Genomic DNA, 24,087 nt, shown 5'->3' on the forward strand with positions numbered 1-24,087 from the left:
TGGTAGGTTCCAAGCAAACACTCTTCTGGTTGAGGTGTGAGACTGTGAGCTCTTGCTCCAAGTTCTCTGAGGACTCTTTTCTTTGTGTGCCACTTAAATACTGAAGACACAAATTTTCATTTTCAGATTTCTTCCCTGTTCTTTCTATTCCCCATTTTGGAATTTCCCTTCTCCTCAGTGTCCTGAGAAGATGTATCAGTGGCAATTCTGTCTGTATTCTTACATTTAGAGTTAAGTTTACACAATAAAATATTAGAAGTCCCAATCCAGTGAGATGCTTATCATCTTAATAAACACCAAGTTTTAATTGATAGAGCTGACTGGATCCTTTTTCCGTAAGTTAAGAATAACTTTGACAGAATCATTCCTAGTCTTCTTTTTAAATCTTTCTACACCTCTAGATTCCCTTCATGGAAGTGTTAATATACTAGGTCAAGTGTGAAGCGTGTGTCCACTATTTGCATGTATCTAGGCTTGTTTGCTGTTGTATCCTCAACAAAAAGCACTTGATAGTTTCCCTAATCAATGGGCCCCCTAGAACTCCTTCAACCAGAGTAGTTTTCCCCTGATTCAATTTGGTATGGTTGATCAAATGTCATAGATCTCAGAACAAGACTAGAACTTATTCATCTTTATCCCCATTTTCTAGGTGTAATATCATTGCTTCCAATTCAAGTTGATAATAAAACCAACCAAAGGATGACTAGATCTGTGTGAGTGTGTGTGTGTGTATGCACGATTGCATGGGTTGATAGGATAGGGAGAGTTGTTTTGGTTGGTTGGAAGATGGTGTCTATTTCAAAGAGATGTACACAAATACACCATTATTATTACCTTTCTTGAAACATCCCCTTATCACACCTGTATTCCCATAAACGGTACACCCTCTTCTAAAGGCCTCTACTGGCAAAACCTAGTTAACTGTTAATGGGACACCTACAAGCGTGTTAGAATAGCCCTGTTATTAAGTACATGACAAAACACTAGACATTTTTAGACAATGCTATATTTTGTGATGATAGGTGGTGGCACTGGAATTGCTGTGCATATGAACCTAAAATGCTTAATGTCCCAGGTTTCCTTCTTCCAGTTAAAGCATCACCAACAGTTTGGTATATATATAAATAGTCTAAGATGGCCAGTAGTGACATACTTTTCTTCCAGGTGTGCAGGAAGTCTGATAGTCTCCTCTCTTCATAAGGGGGAAGAGTTCTCCATCACTCTTAAATCCATATACCGTTTTTTAAAAAATTTTTGACTTTTAAACTTAATTTTTTTCATATATAGGTTTTTGATGTGCAGTTTGCCAAAGTTGGTTTTCCATATTCTAATTAATTGAGATAATTACTAAACTGCTCATTATTGCTCTGAGCCTGGAGTATATATACCAAGATAATTAAGCTGCCAGTCCTGTCCTCAGGAGCAGTAAAGTGCAACCATTCCTACTATCCAGACATTCAACCCATTAGAATGTGTCTACTGGGATTCTTCGCTGCTTCATGGCAGCCTCATTGTCCTGCCAGTCCATTTATCTAGCTCTATCAAAATAATGACTAAATGACCCATTTTATTCACTTTTCGAAATAATTTTAAAACTTATTTCTTCTCTGTGGTATTTGTCTTTTCACTGATTACGATTTCTTAATGCTCATGTCACGTTTCCAATTTCATTTTGAGGTTTATTGCCAAAGAAGGAATAGAAAATATAATGAAAAAAAGTAACATGTTCTCTGCATGATTTTCAAGACATCAGAATATTCCACTCCCTTTTAGCATTCCTGGAAAGTAAAAGTAAGCGGTCATATAAAAATGCACAAAGGCAAATGGAAAGTAAATGCTGAAAATTTTAAAAGTGGAAGTGACGTCTCCCCTTCTGAAACTGCAAAATGACCCAGCAAATGACAAAACCACAAGTCAGGGGAAAGAGTTCTACAGAGTGACAGTTTTCAACCAGTGGGAGAGAGTGTTGTAGCCACAGTTTCAGAAGAACAACTGGCTCATTAAAGCAGGCAGTTGCCTAAAAGGTTATTGTCAGCTTTGCAAGATCAAGGAATTTTATCTGCTTGTGTGCTTTCTTGCCCCTTTTTCTTTCTCTCTCTTTACTTCTCTCTTTCTCCCTCTCTCTCCCTCGCTCTTACTATTCCACTATCCAAAGAGATGATCTGACTCCATGGATATTGTCACACCAACTCACTTTCAAGAGAGTCTGGGTTTCAGACTGAAAGACAATTTATTTTATTTGAGAGTGCAGCTATCTCAGGAGCTCGGGATTTTATTCATATGGAGGACAGAGCACTCCTTCCATACACATGTCCAGTGTTACACAAAGATGAAATCAGAAATAAAACATAGCTTTTGAGCTGAGAATTAAAGGAAGGAAGGCAGATGATCTCAGAGAAACTTCCATCCAGTTTCCAGAGCTGGATGGTTTGTTCGCTTTACTCCATTGTGGCGATGGCTAACAGGCGTTGGGCTTACTTTGTTCCAGGCATTGTTGTAAGCGCATTGTACCCTACATCTTCAGGGCATCCCGACTCAGTGATTGTGACGATCATTTTCATCTAACAGAGAAGCGAGGTGGCAAAAGTCACACAGCCAGAACAGGCTGGATTTGGGCTGCCTAGCCACAGAGTCTGATGACACAATCCTCAGAAGCACTGTCTCTTCTGACTAAGACGTTTTCCCTGCCATATGTAAACTTTAGTTACCAGTTCTTACCGTCCAATGCCCAGTTTTCTTATTCACTGAAAAACACCCTTCCCTCCTTCCAGATACACCAAAATCCTTTCAGACAGGAGACAGCTCCCTTACCGCCTGCTAAGGTCAGTTCTATCTTTCAAATGGATGATGTTATTGATGGAGATCAAGTATGTCTCTGAAACTCTTTTTCTCCTCATTAAATACTTAGAGAGTTATCGAGGAGTTGAAAACATCTGTTTCCTACTTCTTTTCGCTCCTTGTTTTCAGAAGACTATGTATTTCCGATATAGTCCCAAAATGCTCAGTTACTCGCTCTTTGGAACATTCAGTACTTTCGATACTTGCTAAGGGGCTGAGACACCTGTCTGCTTCTTCTGCGACAGACATTGCTCTAGATGCTAGGGACATAGTGGAAATGCCCTCAGGTCATGTATGGCCCAGCAGGAAGTCAGAAGTAAAACCACTGATGGATTACTTTATTGTAGTGTGTGGAAAGCAGCTAAAGGAGAGCAGGCTTAAGGTTAAGGGTAAGGTGGAGAGAGCCATTTAGCACTTATATAATAAATCGAGACTTTTGCCAGGTTAAGTAACATCTGAGTTTTCCTTTTGCTCGCCAATAAAATCTAACTATAATAATTATCTCAAAGGGAAGCTGTGCAGATTAAATGAAATAATGCTTGAAAACACTTTGCAGAGGGCTTATATGTAGTAATACACGGTTGCCATTAATATTAGTGTTGTAAAAACCATTCGTACTCTACAGATTTGATGAAGCACTGTCATGATAAGCTTTGAGAAACACAGCAGTCCCAACAATCTCCCGAGAACGTGGTTGGATATCACAGGTCAGTGGAAAACTGACGGAGATGAGATTATCTGCATTGCCACATAATGAGTGAGGGAATTTTCATTGTTAAAGATGGTAGTTGGAAGACAACAGAGAGACTCAAACAGTCAAACGTGAATGCCTTTTGGGATTCAGCAACTATGAAAGTTCCTGGCAGACCATAGCTGTACCATAACTAATTTTTCCCACAATTTATTCTTAATAAATGATACCTGTGATTTTGTTCCCCAAACAATATTTAGGAGGAAATATATCTTCCGTTAGTTAAGGACAAGCTCACATGATAACTGTGAGGTACATATACAATTTAAGTTTTTCAAAGAAGGGAAGATTTAAATAAGAAAAAAATATGAAAAGTCCCCATTTTTTATTACATAAATTTTAATAATTCTTGCTACTCTGGTAAAGTCACAAGAGTTTTTCTCCCTTCTCTGACATTGTTTTGGCTTTTCTCTCTAGGAACAACCAGGAAGGTGTGAAAAATAGGTTTTAATGCTATGGTGTATACTTCATTAGCACTTTTGCTTTGGATCCCCCGTTCAATTACTCAAGTCAATAAAAGTTCATTTTTTAGTTGCCTTCACACACACATGCATGAACGTGAAAAGAAAAGTAGAAAGGGAAAATAAAGGGGAAAACTGGAAAGTCCAGAAAATGAAAGTTTCTATGCTAAGTATTTAAGAGGCACTCAGCACCAAATGTCCTCACCACTTGCTGAGGCAAGGCTCCCTCTCCAGGCAGTACTGCAGAATCACCTCAATGGCCCTCCCAGTCTCTGTGCTGAAGACTCTGCTGATGCTGTGCTCCATCCCTGCCTGTCTGGGCTGTGACCTGCCACTGATCTATGGCCACCAGGAGCCCTTCATGCTGTTGCATCAAATGGGGAGACTCTCCATTGTGTCATGTCTGAAGGACAGGACCGACTTCCAATTTCCTCAGGAACTCGTGGATGGGATCCAGTTGGACAAGATGCATGCCACCACTCTCCTGCATGAGGTGGTCCAGCAAATCTTCAACCTCTTCAGTACAAGTGGCTCTCTTGCGACCTGGGATGACACCCTGCTGGACAGATTCCTCATTGGACTTCATCAGCAGCTGGATAACCTGGAGACATGTTTGGGGAAGGAAAAGGAGGTGGATCAGACACACCTGGGAAGTGAGAATTCCAGACTGGCTGTGAAGAGGTACTTCCAAGGCATCAGTCAGTATCTGACAGAGAAGCAAGACAGCCCCTGTGCCTGGGAGATTGTCAGGGTTGAAATCAGAAAGTGCTTTCTCTTCATTAACAAGCTCCAAGGAAAACTCAGGAAATAAGGAAGATGCTGATTCTCAAAACAGTTCATCTGGTCAACTCAGTTGCTATTTCCAAGACTGAGAGTATAATCTACATCACTGTTTTTACACCGGAAGAAAAAGAAGTCATGAACATCCATTGAATCATTATGAAACTATGTTAAATATCCTAAGCCGTTTAGAAGAGAGAAAGGCATCTTCCACTTGCTGTAACTGAAAAACTTATTGTAATTTTTATTTACCTATTTAAATTATTTAATATTTATGCTGTTCACAGTATTTAAGTATTTATTTTCCAGGCAACATATGTTTAATATTATATTTTTATAAGCCTGTACAATTTACTTTGAAGCTATATGAAATAAATGCAATTTAATATTAAACAATTTTCCTGTTTCACATACTTTTTGAATATAAAGAGAGATGAAAGTCTGATCTCACAAAATAAACCCAGACAAAGCACCTGAGTGAAGTGAGAGTGGGAAAACCCAGCACGGGTCATTCTAGGGTGGTCATTCTGAGTAGGTGTTGAGCTTGATAAGCCAAGACAATACTTACCAATGGAAAGAAGACACCTGTGGAGAAAAGCCCAGAGCAATGGCACAATCATGTCCTTGGTGCCTTTGATATTAGAGATGCATCATGTGCTAAAGAAGAAATGGGTGAGTCCAGGGAAGTTACCTCTGTGTCTATCTGTGGTTCATGAGAGTAGGGGAGAGGTCTGAGGAAGGGAGAGTAGGCCTGCACACATGTGAGTAGGTTCTGACCTCTCATTTCTTCCTTCTCTAGTCTAAATATTTCAAACATAATGTTGAAGAATATATCCCTTGTAGCAGTTTGATATTATTATGAATTCCAATAAGAAATATTTTACTGTGATTGTAAACTGGTCTTTACCTGTGCATCATAAAATTATGATTAGGGCTTTGATTGGGCCACGTCAGTAGTGTGTTTTGTCCACAGCCCTTGTTGGGTGGGGACTCCCAGATAAAAGACATGGCAAAGGACAGAGTTTTACTTTTTGATGCCAGAGTCTTGTCCTGGAGACCCAAGAAAAAGCACACAGAGGATTTTGGTTGTGAGAAAGAGAAGCAAGCCCTGGAAGAGTGGAACCCTGGGAACAGAGTAGCAAGTCTTAGGAAGAGAAGAACCCAGGAAGCCGGAACCCTGGCAGATGTTGCCAGCCATCTTGTTTCAACACTTGGTCAAAGACTCTGGTGAGGGAAGTAACTTATGCTTTATAGCCTGGTAACTGCAAGCTTCTACTCCAAATAAATACACTTTATAAAAACCAACTGATTTCTGGTATTTTGCATTAGCACCCGTTTGTCGCATACATTCCTATAATAAAAAATAATAATAATTTAGATTGTAATGTCCTTTTATTTTCCAAGATGGTGTCATAGACACTATTTATTTGACTTTCACATTTTACCTAAGATAAATTATTGTTGGCATTTTTGTCATTTTATGGTTGTTTGCCTAATAAAGAGTGTTTGAGGTCTTTCAATGTACTGTATAGTAGGTGTAGTGTTAGGTGCTAGGGGCACACTGTTGAATAAAATTTTACTCCTACCTTCCCATTGCTTATGGTCTTCTAGAGAGCTGGTGTAAGGAGAAGAAAGGTCAGCAATTGATATAGTCTTGAAAAATGAAGAGAATTGGGACACATAAGTGTCACATTCCAGACTCAGACGTTTTGGCATTAAATTTCAAAATGCATTCTGTTTAGTATATGGCAACATTTTGCAGTCAAATCCTGATTAAATGGGAGAAAATACCAGGAAGTAACTATCATTTTAAGACTTTAGGAGAGCACCCCACAGCATCCAAGGATAAAGGTTGGTAACTTCTAATTTGATATACTGAAAATGAGTGAAGGATATAAGCCATTCAAATTAGAAAGAAAAAAAGCAACACTATCTCTATTGTCAAATGACATGCTCTTAAATATAGGGTATTCCAAGGAATCCACAAGAAAGCTGCTAGAGGTAATAAATGAAGTCAGCCAAATTTTTTCATACAAAATCGTGGTACAAAAATCAGTTGGGTTCTCTATACCAGCAATCTGAAACAGAAATAGGAAAATACCATTTAAAATAGATTGTAGAAGAATAGAATACCTATGAAAAATTTAGCCAAGTATGTTGAATTCATCAAGTTTCTCCAGAGAAACAAAACCGTATGTATATTCATGTATATGTGTATTTATTTTTATTCATGCATGTAAATATTAAGGAATTTATTATAGGAATTCACTCCTGTGATTGTGGGGATAGGGAAGTCTGAATTCATTAGGGCAGGCCACAAGTTGGGAACTCTGATGAAGATTTCAATGAATTCTCCAGAAGAAGCTGGGTGTCTGAAATGGAGACAGAAATTCTTCTTTATGGATGCTGAAATCATGAGTTCTCCCATTAAGGTCTTCAACTGATCAGATGAGATTTCTTCCATTGGTGAAAGCAAACTCCATTGTTGATTGTAGATGTAATTAATTGTAGATGCAATCAACCAACTAATGCTTTAAATCCACAAAATTCCCTCACACTAACAATCAGACCAGTGCTTATTTGCCCCAACAACTGGAAAGCATGACTTAGCCAATATGACACTTGAAATTAACCATTGCCCATGTGAAAGACTTGCCCACCAAAAACTACAAAACATCGCTAAAATAAATTAAAGAACACTTAAATAAATGTAAACACATCGCATGTTCATAGATTAAAGAACTTAATATTGTTAAGATGGCATACTCCCCAAAGTGATGTACAGATTAAATACAAAGCTCTATCACAATTTTCTTTCACATTATTCCAATTTATACTTCCATCAGATTTGATGACAAATCTTTCTTTCATGAAAGAAATATTTATCATGTTGCTCAGGGTGGACAACTTCCATGCCACCCTTTCCCCAGAGCCCAAGATGTGGGCATATGACCCTGGTGAAGAAATCAGAGTCCTTAGCAAGAATTGATGCTGTGTGTCTGAGAAAACTCTTTCCCCTGGGATGGCAAAGATAGCGGAATGTGAGTCTAGGACCCCAAGCAGCCATCTTGATAAGAATGTGGTAAGAGTTCATCTAAAGGATGAAGAGAAAGAGACAGCCCTAATGATATTGTCTGAGCCTCTTAGATCCCATCAGACTTCCCTCAAAAGCCCAATAGTTCATCTTGCTGTGGTACTCCCTGCTATAGCATAATTTACTTCTCCTGTGTAGTCCATTTTCCAATGTAAGTAATTAGGTTAAAATTATTTCTTTAATGGCCATTTCCTTTGCCTTATGTAAATTCCATAAGGACAGAGAATACTCATCTCTTATTCCAAGTTCCATTCCCAAGGCCATTGAATGAATAAAAGAATGAATGCACGACACCGCACCCTTTTCTATTTAGGTTGAAGAATTAGGAGGTAGGAGAAAATTGTTCTTTTTTAAATAATGGACACATCTTAATATAAACTTAATAAGTAGTATTTTTATTGAAAAGTCAAAGGTGAACATATTTTGTATAAAAATAGAACACAAATAAAAACATCAAAATTAATAGATAAATTGATTAAAATAATTAAATAAATAATACATGTTTTATGACATGAAGTTCAGTTACAGGGCACCAGTTACATTTCTTCATATTCTGAAAATATTTGGACACATATATTCCTGATATTACTGATGAAAGTATGTTCAATGTGACTCAAATTATTTCATTGCTGAAGCAAAAAATAATGGCTTTTGAAATGACTGAATAATTGACAGTCTGAGGTAGGATCTTCACCATTGGAAGTCAGCTTCCTTCTTACTTCCTGAGTTCTCTTGTGAGCACATTTATGAAGAGAAAGCACCTCCTGATTTCCACCCTGACAACCTCCCAGGCACAGTCACTGTGTTTCTTCTTTTGCAGGTAGAGATGGATTCTCTGGAAGTATCTCCTCACAGCCAGTGCGGGGCCCTCCTTTGCCAGGACAGAATCTTCTTCTCCCATCTCCTGCAGCAAACAGGTCCCCAGGTCCTCCAGCTGTCGATGAAGTCCCGAGCGGAGTTGGTCCAGGAGGGTTGTGTTCCAAGCAGCAGAGGAGCCCTCTGTGTGGAAGAGGTGGAAGATCTGCTGGAGCATCTCGTGGAGGACAGACATGGCCTGAGCTTTCTGGACCTGGCTGCCATCCATCATCTCCTGGGGGAATCTGAAGTCAGTCCTGTCCTTCAGACAAGAAAGAAGGGAGATTGTCCCCATTTGACTCAACACTGTGAAGGTCTCCTGCTTTCTCACGTCAAGGCTCTGAGGCAGGCCACAGCTAAACGAGCCGATGGGGCTTGAGAAGATCATCATCAACACCACCAGAGAAGAAACTGGAAATGCCATTGGTAGGTTCCAAGCAAACACTCTTCTGGTTGAGGTGTGAGACTGTGAGCTTTTGCACCAAGTTCTCTGAGGACTCTCTTCTTTGTGTGCCACTTAAATACTGAAGACACAAATTTTCATTTTCAGATTTTTCCTCCATTCTTTCTATTCTTCATTTTGGACTTTCCCTTCTCCTCAGTGCCCTGAGAAGATGTATCAGTTGCAATTCCTTCTGTATTCTTACATATAGATTTAAGTGTATACTTTAAAATATTAGAAGTCCCAATTCAGGGGGATGCTTATCATCTTAACAAACACCAATTTTAATCGATGCAGTTGTATGGATCCTTTCTCCATATGTTAAGAACAACTTTGAAGGAATCATTCCTGGGCTTCTTATGAAATCTTCTTTCACCCCCTCTAGATTTCCTACATGGAAGTGTTGATATACTATGTCAAGTTTGAAGAATACATCCTTTATGTACATAGATCTGGTCTTATTTTCTGCTGTATCTTCAAAACCAGGTACTTGACTGTCTCCTTCAATGAACGGGCTCCCTTGACTTTCTTTAGCCCTCAGGAACTTCCCTCTGGTTCAGGCTGGTATGGTTGATCAAAGGTTTTAGATCTCAGAACAAGAACAGAACTTGTTCATCCTTATCCCCGTTGACTAGCTGAGATATCACTGCCTCCACTTTATTTTATTTTTATTTCTCTCCCCTTCCCATAACCCCCACCACCACCAGTTGTCTGCTCTCTGTGTCCATTCGCTGTGTGTTCTGTGTCCACTTGTATTCTTGTCAGCGGCATCTAGACTCTGTGTCTCATTTTGTTGCATCATCTTGCTGTGTCAGCTGTCTGTGTGTGTGTGTGTGTGTGTGTGTTGCCATTCCTGGTCAGGTTGTGCTTTTTCACGCTGAGTATGTCTCCTTATGGGGCGCATTCATTGTGCATGGGGCTCCCCTATGCGGGGGACACCCCTGCGTGTCACGGCACTCCTTGCGCGCATCAGCACTGCCATGGTCCAGCTCATCACACAGGTCAGAAGGCCGTGGGTTTGAACCTTGGACCTCCCATATGGTAGGGGGATGCTCTATCCATTGGGCCAAATCCTCCGCTTTAAGTTGATAATGAACCCACCCAAAGGGAATCTAGATGTGTGTGTGTGTGTGTGCGTGCGTGTGTGAACAGATGTATGGGTTAATTGGTTTATAATTCCAAAGTGATATACTTTGGCTATAACCACCATTATTATTACTTCTCTCAAAGCATCTCCTCAGCTCACTTGTTTTTCCATAAATGTAGTGCACCCTCTCTCCTCAGGGCCTAAACTGGTAGTAAGTAGCTAGCTTAGTGTTATTAAGATGCCCAAAACCTCTAAGAGTCACCTCCTAAAGGGAAGGAATATGTCAGTATAACTTTACTAGATCCTTTTGAAAAGACTATATTTTGTGATGGTAGGTGGGGGCAGTGGAATTGCTGTGCATATGAGCCTAAATTACCTAATCTCCCATCTTTCTTCCTTTCAACTCTAGCGTCATTTTAACAGTTTGGTATGTATATGAATGGCCCAGGCTGGTCAGTAGTTCCATCCTCTTTTTCCAGGTGTACAATAAGTCTGATAGCCTCCTCTCCTCATAAGGGGGAAGAGTTCCCCAACATTATTAAATCCATGTACCTTAAATAGCTTTATGATGCATAGTTTGCCAATTTGGCTCTTTATTCCAATTAATTGAGATAATTACTGAACTGGCCATCATTGCACTGAGCTGGACTAAACCAGGATGATTAAACCTCAAATCCTGTTTTCAAGAGGAGTAAAGTGTAACCATTACTACCACCCAGACATTCAAGCTATTAGAATGTGTCTACTGGACTTCTTTGCTGCTTCATGGCCAAAACATTGTCCAGTCTAGCCCATTTTTCTAGCTCTACCAGAATAATGACTAAGTAACCCCTTTTTTTTCACTTTTTTACATAATTTAAAAATTGTTCCCTCTTCTATGTTATTTATCTTTTGACTGATTAAACATTTTTCTAATGTTCCTGCAATGTTTCCCATTTCACTTTGAGGTCTGTTGCAAATTAAGGAAGAGAAAACATGCTGAAAAAAAACTTATTCTCTGTATGATTTTCTAGACATCAGAGTTCTCTTCTGTCTTTAAGCATTCCTGGAAAGTAAAAGTAAGCAGTCCATTTACAAAAGCAAATGGAAAGTAAATGCAGAAAACTGAAAAAGAGGAAATGATGTCTCCTCTTCTGAAATGACAAAATGACAATAATTTTACAACCACAAATCAGGAGTTAAGGGTTTTGCAGGGTGACAATTTTCAACTCAGTCATTGGATGAGACTGTTGTAGCTACTTTTGGTGGTGCAATATGAGGGTTTTCTGGGTTTGTTTTTGTTTTATGTTTGCTTGCATGCTCTTTCTCATTTGCCCTTCCTTCCTTCCTTCCTTCCTTCCTTCCTTCCTTCCTTCCTTCCTTCCTTCCTTCCTTCCTTCCTTCCTTCCTTCCTCCCTTCCTCGGTCCCTCCTTCCCTCCATTCCTTCCTTCCTTCCCTCCCTCCCTACCTACCTTCCTTCCTTCCTTCCTACCTTCCTTCCTTCCTCCTAGAATTTTCCTTTCCCTCCCTCCCTCTGTCCCTCCATCCCTCCCTCCCTCCCTCCATGTCTCCCTCCCTTCCTTCCTTATGTCCTTCCCTTCTCTGTCACTTTTACTTTCCCGCTATCCATGGTGATGATCCAGCTCCAGCTCAGACAAAATGAATTAGAAATAAAACTTGGTTTTAGAGTGAGAATTAAAGGAAGGGAGGCAGATCATCTCGGAAAAACTTCCATCCAACTTCCACAACTGGATGGGTTGCTTTTCTCCATTGTGGGGATGGCTAAAAGGGGCTGTGCTTACTTTATTCTGGGCGTTTTTGTATGTGCATTGCATCCTCCACCTTCAGGGCATCCCGACCCAGTGGATACGATGATCATTTCCATATAACAGAGGAAGAAGGTGGCAAAGGTCATACAGCCAATACAGGCTAGAACTGTGAAATGAATTTGGGCTGCCTTGCCCCAGACTCTACTTTTACAATCATTTCAAAGCACTGTCTCTTTTAAAACATTTTCCCTGTCTTAAGTAAACACTAACAAACTCTTAACCTGTAATTCCCATTTTTCCTATTCAATGAGAAGCAAATTCCAGGCCTATCATTCAAATAAATTACTCTATTTGCTGGACTCAAGTGGATCTCTGAAACTCCCCTTTCCCAATGAGATATTTTCAGAAGATGCCCAGGATGTTAAAGCATTCTTTTTCAATTTAGCTTCTACTATCTTTGTCTTCCAAAAACTACCTATTTCTGACACAGTCCCAAAACATTAGATTTCTCATTCTTTGGGACATTTAGTCTTTTTGTACCTGCTACGAGACAGAGGTCTTCTTCTTCTGTGACCTACACTGCTGTAGGTGCTAGAGACACAGTGGAACTGCCCTCAGGGAGTTTACAACCCAGCAGGAAGTCAGCAGTTAAACATTAATTAGATTACCTCACTACTAATGTGCAGAGTGCTGCTAACTGAGCAGACTTAACACTAAAGGGTAAGGTGCAGAGAGAACCATTTAGTGATTAGCCACTGCTTACCAGTGACTTTTGGCAAGTAAACTCTCTGAGTTTTCCATAGCTTTGTCAATACAATATAAAGAATATAATAATTATATCAAAGGGAAGCTGGGAAGATTAAATGAAAATATTTGTGCAACACTTTGCTGAGAGCCTATAAGTAATAACATGGCTGCCATTAATATTAGAGATGTAAAAATGAATCGTACTCTACAGATTTGATGAAGTACTATCATGATAAGCTTTGAGTACCACAGCAGTCCCAACAGTCCCCTGAGAATGTGGTTGGATATCACAGGTCAGTGGAAAACTGAAGGAGATGAGATTATCTGCATCGCCACATAATAAGTAAAGAGTCTTCACTGTTAAAGATTCTAGTTGGAAGAGAACAGAGAGACTCACACAGTCAAACTTGAATGTCTTTTAGGGATTCAGCAACTACGAAAGTACCTGGCAGACCATAGCTGTACCATAATTAATTTTTCCCACAATTTATTCTTAATAAATGATACCTGTGGTTTTATTCCCCAAACAATATTATAGGAGGAAATATATCTTCCATTAGTTAAGGACAAGCTCACATGATAACTGTGAGGTACATATAAAATTTAACTTTTTCAAAGAAGGGAAGATTTAAATTAGAAAAAAATATGAAAAATCCCCATCTTTTATTACATAGACTTTAATAATTCTTGCTAATCTGGTAAAGTCAGAAGAGTTTTTCCCCCTTCTCTGACACTGTGTTGTCTTTTCTCTCTAGGAACAACCAGGAAGGTGTAAAAAATAGGTTTTAATGCTATGGTGTATACTTCATTAGCACTTTTGCTTTGGATCCCTCCATTCAGGTACTCACGTCAATAAAGTTCAATTTTTAGTTGCCTTCACACACACATGCATGAACGTGAAAAGAAAAGTAGAAAGGGAAAGTAATGGGGAAAACTGGAAAGCCCAGAAAATGAAAGTTTCTATGCTAAGTACTTAAAAGGCACTCAGCACCAAATGTCCTCACCACTTGCTGAGGCAAGGCTCCCTCTCCAGGCAGTACTGCAGAATCACCTCAATGGCCCTCCCAGTCTCTGTGCTGAAGACTCTGCTGATGCTGTGCTCCATCCCTGCCTGTCTGGGCTGTGACCTGCCACTGATCTATGGCCACCAGGAGCCCTTCATGCTGTTGCATCAAATGGGGAGACTCTCCATTCTGTCATGTCTGAAGGACAGGACCGACTTCCAATTTCCTCAGGAACTCGTGGATGGGAACCAGTTGGACAAGATGCATGCCACCACTCTCCTGCATGAGGTGGTCCAGCAAATCTTCAACCTCTTCAGTACAAGTGGCTCTCTTGCGACCTGGGATGACACCCTGCTGGACAGATTCCTCATTGGACTTCATCAGCAGCTGGATAACCTGGAGACATGTTTGGGGAAGGAAAAGGAGGAGGATCAGACACACCTGGGAAGTGAGAATTCCAGACTGGCTGTGAAGAGGTACTTCCAAGGCATCAGTCAGTATCTGACAGAGAAGCAAGACAGCCCCTGTGCCTGGGAGGTTGTCAGGGTTGAAATCAGAAAGTGCTTTCTCTTCATTAACAAGCTCCAAGGAAAACTCAGGAAATAAGGAAGACGCTGATTCTCAAAACAGTTCATCCGGTCAACTCAGTTGCTATTTCCAAGACTGAGAGTATAATCTACATCACTGTTTTTACGCCAGAGGAAAAAGAAGTCATGAACATCCATTGAATCATTATGAAACTATGTTAAATGTCTTAAGCCGTTTACAAGAGAGAAAGGCATCTTCCACTTGCTGTAACTGAAAAACTTATTGTAATTTTTATTCACCTATTTAAATTATTTATAATATTTATGCTGTTCACAGTATTTAAGTATTTATTTTCCAGAAAACATTTGTTTAATATTATATTTTTATAAGCCTGTACATTTTACTTTGAAGCTAAATGAAATAAATGCAATTTAATATTAAAACAATTTTCCTGTTTCACATACTTTTTGAATATAAAGAGAGATGAAAGCCTGATCTCACAAAATAAACCCAGACAAAGCATTTGAGTGAAGAGAGAGTGGGAATACCCAGCACGGGTCATTCTAGGGTTGTCATTCTGAGTAGGTTTTGAGTTTGATAAGCCAAGACATAACTTAGCAATGGAAAGAAGACACCTGTTGAGAAAAGCTCAGGGCAATGGCACAATCATGTCCTTGGTGCCTTTGATATTAGAAATGTATCATGTGCTAAAGAAGAAATGGATGAGTCCAAGGAAGTTCCCTCTGTGTATATCTGTGGTTCAGGAAAGTAGAGGAGAGTTCTGAGGAAGGGAGAGTAAGCCTGCACACATGTGAGTAGGTTCTGACCTCTCATTTCTTCCTTCTCTAGTCTAAATATTTCAAACATAAAGTTGAAGAATATATCCCCTGTAGCAGTTTGATATTATTATGAATTCCAAAAAGAAATATTTTATTATGTTTGTAAACTGGTCTTTATCTGTGCATCATAAAATTATGATTAGGGCTTTGATTGGGCCACGTCAGTAGTGTGTTTTGTCCACAGCCCTTGTTGGGTGGGGACTCCCAGATAAAAGACATGGCAAAGGACAGAGTTTTACATTTTGATGCCAGAGTATTGAACTGGAGATCCAAGAATAAGCACACAGAGGATTTTGGTTGTGAGGAAAGAGAAGGAAGCCCTGGAAGAGTGGAACCCTGGGAACAGAGTAGCAAGTCTTAGGAAGAGAAGAACCCAGGAAGCCGGAACCCTGGCAGATGTTGGCAGTCATCTTGTTTCAACACTTGTTCGAAGACTTTGGTGAGGGAAGTAACTTACGCTTTATGGCCTGGTAACTGCAAGCTTTTATTCCAAATAAATACACTTTATAAAAACCAACTGATTTCTGGTATTTTGCATTAGCACCCCTTTGTCTAATACTTTCCTATAATAAAAAATAATAATAATTTAGATTGTAATGTCCTTTTCTTTTCCAAGATGGTGTCATAGACACTATTTATTTGACTTTCACATTTTGCCTAAGATAAATTATTGTTGGCATTTTTGTCATTTTACTGTTGTTCACCTAATAAAGAGTGTTTGAGCTCTTTCAATGTACTGTATAGTAGGTGTAGTGTTATGTGCTAGGGGCACACTGTTGAATAAAATTTTATTCCTGCCTTCTCATTGCTTATGGTCTTCTAGAGAGCTGACCTAAGGAGAAGAAAGGTCAGCAATTGATATAACCTTGAAATATGAAGAGAATTGAGACACATAAGTGTCACATTCCAGACTCAGACGCTTTGGCATTAAATTTCAAAATGCATTCTGTTTAGTATATGGCAACATTTTGCAGTCAAATCCTGATTAAATGGGAGAAAATACCAGGAAGTAACTATCATTTTAAGACTTCAGGAGAGCACCCCACAGCATCCAAGGGTAAAGGTTGGTAACTTCTAATTTGATAAATTGAAAATGAGTGAAGGATATAAGCCATTCAAATTAGAAAGAAAAAAAAGCAACACTATCTCTATTGTCAAATGACATGCTCTTAAATATAGGGTATTCCAAGGAATCCACAAGAAACTGCTAGAGGTAATAAATGAAATCAGCCAAATTGTTTCGTACAAAATCATGGCACAAAAATCAGTTGTGTTCTCTACACCAGCAATCTGAAACAGAAAATAGGAAAATTCCATTTAAAATAGATTCTAGAAGAATAGAATACCTATGAAAAATTTAACCAAGGATGTTGAATTCATCAAGTTTCTCCAGAGAAACAAAACTGTATGTATATTTATGTATTTGTGTATTTATTTTTATTCATGCATGTAAATATTAAGGAATTTATTATAGGAATTCACTCCTGTGATTGTTGGGATGGGGAAGTCTGAATTCATTAGGGTAGGCCACAACTTGGGAATTCTAATGAAGATTTCAATGAATTCTCCAGAAGAAGCTGGGTGTCTGAACTGGAGACAGAAATTCTTCTTTATGAATGCTGAAATCATGAGCTCTCCCATTAAGGCCTTCAACTGATCAGACAAGATTTTTCCCATTGGTGAAAGCAAGCTTCATTGTTGATTGTAGATGTAATTAACTGTAGATGCAATCAACCAATTAATGCTTTAAATGCACAAAATCCCCTCACACTAACAATCAGACCAGTGCTTATTTGCCCCAACAACTGGAAAGCATGACTTAGCCAAGTTGACACTTGAAATTAACCATTGCCCATGTGAAAGACTTGCCCACCAAAAACTACAAAACATCACTAAAATAAATTAAAGAACACTTAAATAAATGAAAACACATCGCATGTTCATAGATTAAAGAACTTAATATTGTTAAGATGGCATACTCCCCAAAGTGATGTACAGATTAAATGCAAAACTCTATCACAATTTTCTTTCATATTATTCCAATTTACACTTCCATCAGATTTGATGACAAATCTTTCTTCCATGAAAGAAATATATATCATGTTGCTCAGGGTGGACAGCTTCCATGCCACCCTTTCCCCAGAGCCCAAGATGTGGGCATATGACCCAGGTGAAGAAATCAGAGTCCTTAGCAAGAATTGATGCTGTGTGTCTGAGAAAACTCTTTCCTCTGGGATGGCTAAGGTAGTGGAATTTGAGTCTAGGACCCCAAGCAGCCATCTTGATAAGAATGTGGTAAGAGTTCATCTAAAGGATGAAGAGAAAGAGACAGCACTAATGATATTGTCTGAGCCTCTTAGATCCCATTAGACTACCCTCAAAAGCCAAAAGTTCTTCTTCCTGTGGTACTCCCTGCCAGGCATCTTTTACTTCTCCTTTGTAGTCCAATTCCACATGTAATTAGGTTAAAATTATTTCTTTAATGGCCATTTCCTTTCCCTTATGTAAATTCCATAAGAACAGAGAATATTCATCTCTTATTCCAAGTTCCATTCCCAAGGCCATTGAATGAATAAAAGAATGAATGCACTACACCGCACCCTTTTCTAGTTAGGTTGCAGAATCAGGAGGCAGGAGAAAATTGTTATTTTTTAAATAATGGACACATCTTAAAATAAATTTAATGAGTAGTACTTTTATTGAAAATTGAAAGGTGATCATATTTTGTATAAAAATAGAACACAAAAGCATCAAAATTAATAGATAAATTAATTAAAATAATTAAATAAATAATATATGTTTTATGACATGAAATTCAGTTACAGGGCACCAGTTACATTTCTCCAGATTTTGAAAATATTTGGACACATATATTCCTGGTATTACTGATGAAAGTATGTTCAATGTGACTCAAATTATTTCATAGCTGAAGCAAAAAATAATGGCAAAAAATAATGGTGAATAATTGACAGTCTGAGGTAGGAGCTTCACCATTGGGAATCAGTTTTCTTCTTACTTCCTGAGTTCTCTTGTGAGCACATTTATGAAGAGAAAGCATCTCCTGATTTCCACCCTGACAACCTCCCAGGCACAGTCACTGTGTTTCTTCTTTTGCAGGTAGACACGGATTCTCTGGAAGTATCTCCTCACAGCCAGTGTGGGGCCTTCCATTGCCAGGAGAGAATCTTCTCCCATCTCCTGCAGCAAACAGGTCTCCAGGTCCTCCAGCTGTCGATGAAGTCCCGAGCGGAGTTGGTCCAGGAGGGTTGTGTTCCAAGCAGCAGAGGAGCCCTCTGTGTGGAAGAGGTGGAAGATATGCTGGAGCATCTCATGGAGGACAGAAATGGCCTGAGCTTTCTGGACCTGGCTGCCATCCATCATCTCCTGGGGGAATCTGAAGTCAGTCCTGTCCTTCAGACAAGAAAGAAGGGAGATTGTCCCCATTTGACTCAACACTGTGAAGGTCTCCTGCTTTCTCACGTCAAGGCTCTGAGGCAGGCCACAGCTAAACAAGCCGATGGGGCTTGAGAAGATCATCATCAACACCACCAGAGAAGAAACTGGAAATGCCATTGGTAGGTTCCAAGCAAACACTCTTCTGGTTGAGGTGCGAGACTGTGAGCTTTTGCTCCAAGTTCTCTGAGGACTCTCTTCTTTGTGTGCCACTTGAATACTGAAGACACAAATTTTCATTTTCAGATTTTTCCCCCGCTCTTTCTATTCCCTATTTTGGACTTTCCCTTCTCCTCAGTGTCCTGTGAAGATGTATCAGTGGCAATTCTGTCTGTATTCTTACATTTAGAGTTAAGTTTACACAATAGAATATTAGAAGTCCCAATCCAGTGAGATGCTTATCATCTTAATAAACACCAAGTTTTAATTGATAGAGCTGACTGGATCCTTTTTCCATAAGTTAAGAACAACTTTGATGGAATCGATCCTAGTCTTCTTTTTAAATCTTTCTACACCTCTAGATTCCCTTCATGGAAGTGTTAATATACTATGTCAAGTGTGAAGCGTGTGTCCACTATTTGCATGTATCTAGGCTTGTTTGCTGTTGTATCCTCAACACAAGGCACTTGATAGTTTCCCTAATCAATGGGCCCCCTAGAACTCCTTCAACCAGAGTAGTTTTCCCCTGGTTCAAGTTGGTATGGTTGATCAAAGGTCACAGATCTCAGAACGTGACAAGAACTTATTCATCCTTTATCCCCATTTTCTAGGTGAAATATCATTGTTTCCAATTCAAGTTGAAAATGAAACCAACCCAAAGATGACTAGATCTGTGTGAGTGTGTGTGTGTGTATGCACGATTGCATGGGTTGATAGGATAGGGAGAGGTGTTTTGGTTGGTTGGAAGATGGTGTCTATTTTAAAGAGATGTACACAAATACACCATTACTATTACCTTTCTTGAAACATCCCCTTATCACACCTACATTTCCGTAAACGGTACAATCTCTTCTTAAGGCCTCTACTGGCAAAACCTAGTTTACTGTTATTAGGACACCTACAAGCTCTTAAATAGCCCTGTTATTAAGTACATGACAACACACCTTCACTAGACATTTTTAGACAATGCTACAATTTGTGATGATAGGTGGTGGCAGTCGAATTGCTGTGCATATGAGCCTAAAATGCTTAATATCCCAGGTTTCCTTCTTCCAGTTCAAGCATCACCAACAGTTTGGTATATACATATATAGTCTAGGATGGCCAGTAGTGACATACTTTTCTTCCAGGTGTGCAAGAAGTCTGATAGTCTCCTCTCTTCATAAGGGGGAAGAGTTCTTCATCACTCTTAAATCCATATATCGTTTTTTAAAAAAATTTTAACTTTCTAACTTTTTAGTTTTTTTCATATATAGTTTTTTGATGTGCAGTTTGCCGAAGTTGGTTTTCCATATTCTAATTAATTGAGATAATTACTAAACTTCTCACTATTGCACTGAGCCTGGAATATATATACCAAGATAATTAAGTTGCCATTCCTGTCCTCAGGAGCCGTAAAGTGTAACCATTCCTACTGTCCAGACATTCAGCCCATTAGAACGTGTCTACTGGGATTCTTCGCTGCTTCATGGCAGCCTCATTGTCCTACCAGTCCATTTATCTAGCTCTACCAAAATAATGACTAAGTGACCCATTTTATTCACTTTTCGAAATAATTTTAAATTTTATTTCTTCTCTGTGGTATTTGTCTTTTCACTGATTACGATTTCTTAATGCTCATGTCACGTTTCCAATTTCATTTTGAGGTTTATTGCCAAAGAAGTAATAGAAAATATAATGAAAAGAAGTAACATGTTCTCTGCATGATTTTCAAGACATCAGAATATTCCACTCCCTTTTAGCATTCCTGGAAAGTAAAAGTAAGCGGTCATATAAAAATGCACAAAGGCAAATGGAAAGTAAATGCTGAAAATTTTAAAAGTGGAAGTGACGTCTCCCCTTCTGAAACTGCAAAATGACCCAGCAAACGACAAAACCACAAATCAGGGGAAAGAGTTCTACAGAGTGACAATTTTCAACCAGTGGGAGAGAGTGTTGTAGCCACAGACAGTTTCAGAAGAACAGCTGGCTCATTAAAGCAGGCTGTTGCCTAAAAGGCTATTGTCAGCTTTGCAAGATCAAGGAATTTTATCTGCTTGTGTGCTTTCTTGCCCCTTTTTCTCTCTCTCTCTTTACTTCTCTCTCTCTCCCTCTCTCTCCCTCTCTCTCCCTCGCTCTTACTATTCCACTATCCAAAGAGATGATCTGACTCCACGGATATTGTCACACCAACTCACTTTCAAGAGAGTCTGGGTTTCAGACCGAAAGACAATTTATTTTATGTGAGAGTGCAGCTATCTCAGGAGCTCGGGATTTTATTCATATGGAGGACGGAGCACTCCTTCCATATACATATCCAGTGTTACACAAAGATGAAATCAGAAATAAAACATAGCTTTTGAGCTGAGAATTAAAGGAAGGAAGGCAGATGATCTCAGAGAAACTTCCATCCAATTTCCAGAGCTGGATAGTTTGCTTTACTCCATTGTGGCGACGGCTAACAGGCGTTGGGCTTACTTTGTTCCAGGCATTGTTGTAAGCGCATTGTACCCTACATCTTCAGGGCATCCCGACTCAGTGATTGTGACGATCATTTTCATCTAACAGAGAAGCGAGGTGGCAAAAGTCACACAGCCAGAACAGGCTGGATTTGGGCTGCCTAGCCACAGAGTCTGATGACACAATCGTCAGAAGCACTGTCTCTTCTGACTAAGACGTTTTCCCTGCCATATGTAAACTTTAGTTACCAGTTCTTACCGTCCAATTCCCAGTTTTCTTATTCACTGAAAAACACCCTTCCCTCCTTCCAGATACATCAAAATCCTTTCAGACAGGAGACAGCTCCCTTACCGCCTGCTAAAGTCAGTTCTATCTTTCAAATGGATGATATGATTGATTCAGATCAAGTAGATCTCTGAAACTCTTTTTTTCCTCATTAAATACTTAGAGAGTTATCGAGGAGTTGAAAGCATCTGTTTCCTACTTCTTTTCGCTCCTTGTTTTCAGAAGACTATGTATTTCCGATATAGTCCCAAAATGCTCAGTTACTCGCTCTTTGGAACATTCAGTACTTTCGATACTTGCTAAGGGGCTGAGACACCTGTCTGCTTCTTCTGCGACAGACATTGCTCTAGATGCTAGGGACATAGTGGAAATGCCCTCAGGTCATGTATGGCCCAGCAGGAAGTCAGAAGTAAAACCACTGATGGATTACTTTATTGTAGTGTGTGGAAAGCAGCTAAAGGAGAGCAGGCTTAAGGTTAAGGGTAAGGTGGAGAGAGCCATTTAGCACTTATATAATAAATCGAGACTTTTGCCAGGTTAAGTAACATCTGAGTTTTCCTTTTGCTCGCCAATAAAATCTAACTATAATAATTATCTCAAAGGGAAGCTGTGCAGATTAAATGAAATAATGCTTGAAAACACTTTGCAGAGGGCTTATATGTAGTAATACACGGTTGCCATTAATATTAGTGTTGTAAAAACCACTCGTACTCTACAGATTTGATGAAGCACTGTCATGATAAGCTTTGAGAAGCACAGCAGTCCCAACAATCTCCCGAGAACGTGGTTGGATATCACAGGTCAGTGGAAAACTGACGGAGATGAGATTATCTGCATTGCCACATAATGAGTGAGGGAATTTTCATTGTTAAAGATGGTAATTGGAAGACAACAGAGACTCAAACAGTCAAACGTGAATGCCTTTTGGGATTCAGCAACTATGAAAGTTCCTGGCAGACCATAGCTGTACCATAACTAATTTTCCCCACAATTTATTCTTAATAAATGATACCTGTGGTTTTGTTCCCCAGTGTTATAGGGGGAAATATATCTTCAGTTAGTTAAAGACAAGCTCACATGATAACTCTGAGGTACATATACAATTTAAGTTTTTCAAAGAAGGGAAGATTTAAATAAGAAAAAAATATGAAAAATCCCCATCTTTTAGTACATAGACTTTAATAATTCTTGCTAATCTGGTAAAGTCACAAGAGTTTTTCTCCCTTCTCTGACACTGTGTTGTCTTTTCTCTCTAGGAACAACCAGGAAGGTGTGAAAAATAGGTTTTAATGCTATGGTGTATACTTCATTAGCACTTTTGCTTTGGATCCCCCTTTCAGGTACTCACGTCAATAAAAGTTCATTTTTTAGTTGCCTTCAACACACATGCATGAACGTGAAAAGAAAAGTAGAAAGGGAAAGTAAGGGGAAAACTAGAAAGCCCAGAAAATGAAAGTTTCTATGCTAAGTACTTAAAAGGCACTCAGCACCAAATGTCCTCATCACTTGCTGAGGCAAGGCTCCCTCTCCAGGCAGTACTGCGGGATCACCTCAATGGCCCCCCCAGTCTCTGTGCTGAAGACTCTGCTGATGCTGTGCTCCATCCCTGCCTGTCTGGGCTGTGACCTGCCACTGATCTATGGCCACCAGGAGCCCTTCATGCTGTTGCATCAAATGGGGAGACTCTCCATTCTGTCATGTCTGAAGGACAGGACCGACTTCCAATTTCCTCAGGAACTCGTGGATGGGATCCAGTTGGACAAGATGCATGCCACCACTCTCCTGCATGAGGTGGTCCAGCAAATCTTCAACCTCTTCAGTACAAGTGGCTCTCTTGCGACCTGGGATGACACCCTGCTGGACAGATTCCTCATTGGACTTCATCAGCAGCTGGATAACCTGGAGACATGTTTGGGGAAGGAAAAGGAGGAGGATCAGACACACCTGGGAAGTGAGAATTCCAGACTGGCTGTGAAGAGGTACTTCCAAGGCATCAGTCAGTATCTGACAGAGAAGCAAGACAGCCCCTGTGCCTGGGAGGTTGTCAGGGTTGAAATCAGAAAGTGCTTTCTCTTCATTAACAAGCTCCAAGGAAAACTCAGGAAATAAGGAAGAGGCTGATTCTCAAAACAGTTCATCTGGTCAACTCAGTTGCTATTTCCAAGACTGAGAGTATAATCTACATCACTGTTTTTACACCGGAAGAAAAAGAAGTCATGAACATCCATTGAATCATTATGAAACTATGTTAAATATCCTAAGCCGTTTAGAAGAGAGAAAGGCATCTTCCACTTGCTGTAACTGAAAAACTTATTGTAATTTTTTTACCTATTTATATTATTTTTAATATTTATGCTGTTCACAGTATTTAAGTATTTATTTTCCAGAAAACTTTTGTTTAATATTATATTTTTATAAGCCTGTACAAATTACTTTGAAGCTAAATGAAATAAATGCAATTTAATATTAAAACAATTTTCCTGTTTCACATACTTTTGAATATGAAGAGAGATGAAAGTCTGATCTCACAAAATAAACCCAGACAAAGCACCTGAGTGAAGAGAGAGTGGGAAAAC

The 24,087-nt window shown here is 39.4% G+C and overlaps 5 protein-coding genes across 5 annotated transcripts; 3 read left to right on the forward strand and 2 right to left on the reverse strand.

Annotated features, from left to right (window-relative positions):
* Positions 1 to 4,306: 4,306 nt before the first annotated feature.
* On the forward strand, positions 4,307 to 4,861 carry LOC101418868 (interferon alpha-2-like). Its single transcript, XM_004456067.2, has one exon. The coding sequence runs from the start codon at positions 4,307 to 4,309 to the stop codon at positions 4,859 to 4,861; it is 555 nt and encodes a 184-aa protein (XP_004456124.2).
* A 3,778-nt stretch (positions 4,862 to 8,639) lies between these two features.
* Positions 8,640 to 9,203, reverse strand: LOC101429155 (interferon omega-1-like). Its single transcript, XM_004456078.2, has one exon. It carries the CDS (start codon positions 9,201 to 9,203, stop codon positions 8,640 to 8,642), a length of 564 nt encoding a protein of 187 aa, XP_004456135.2.
* A 4,656-nt stretch (positions 9,204 to 13,859) lies between these two features.
* On the forward strand, positions 13,860 to 14,414 carry LOC131279612 (interferon alpha-2-like). Its single transcript, XM_058302918.1, has one exon. The coding sequence runs from the start codon at positions 13,860 to 13,862 to the stop codon at positions 14,412 to 14,414; it is 555 nt and encodes a 184-aa protein (XP_058158901.1).
* Positions 14,415 to 18,187: 3,773 nt separating this feature from the next.
* On the reverse strand, positions 18,188 to 18,748 carry LOC131279358 (interferon omega-1-like). Its single transcript, XM_058301334.1, has one exon. The coding sequence runs from the start codon at positions 18,746 to 18,748 to the stop codon at positions 18,188 to 18,190; it is 561 nt and encodes a 186-aa protein (XP_058157317.1).
* A 4,317-nt stretch (positions 18,749 to 23,065) lies between these two features.
* LOC101419317 (interferon alpha-2-like) lies at positions 23,066 to 23,620 on the forward strand. The gene has a single exon (XM_004456068.2). It carries the CDS (start codon positions 23,066 to 23,068, stop codon positions 23,618 to 23,620), a length of 555 nt encoding a protein of 184 aa, XP_004456125.2.
* The last annotated feature ends 467 nt before the right edge of the window (positions 23,621 to 24,087 follow it).

The sequence above is a fragment of the Dasypus novemcinctus genome, chromosome 8 (assembly GCF_030445035.2).
Source record: "Dasypus novemcinctus isolate mDasNov1 chromosome 8, mDasNov1.1.hap2, whole genome shotgun sequence".
Classification (NCBI taxonomy): domain Eukaryota; kingdom Metazoa; phylum Chordata; class Mammalia; order Cingulata; family Dasypodidae; genus Dasypus; species Dasypus novemcinctus.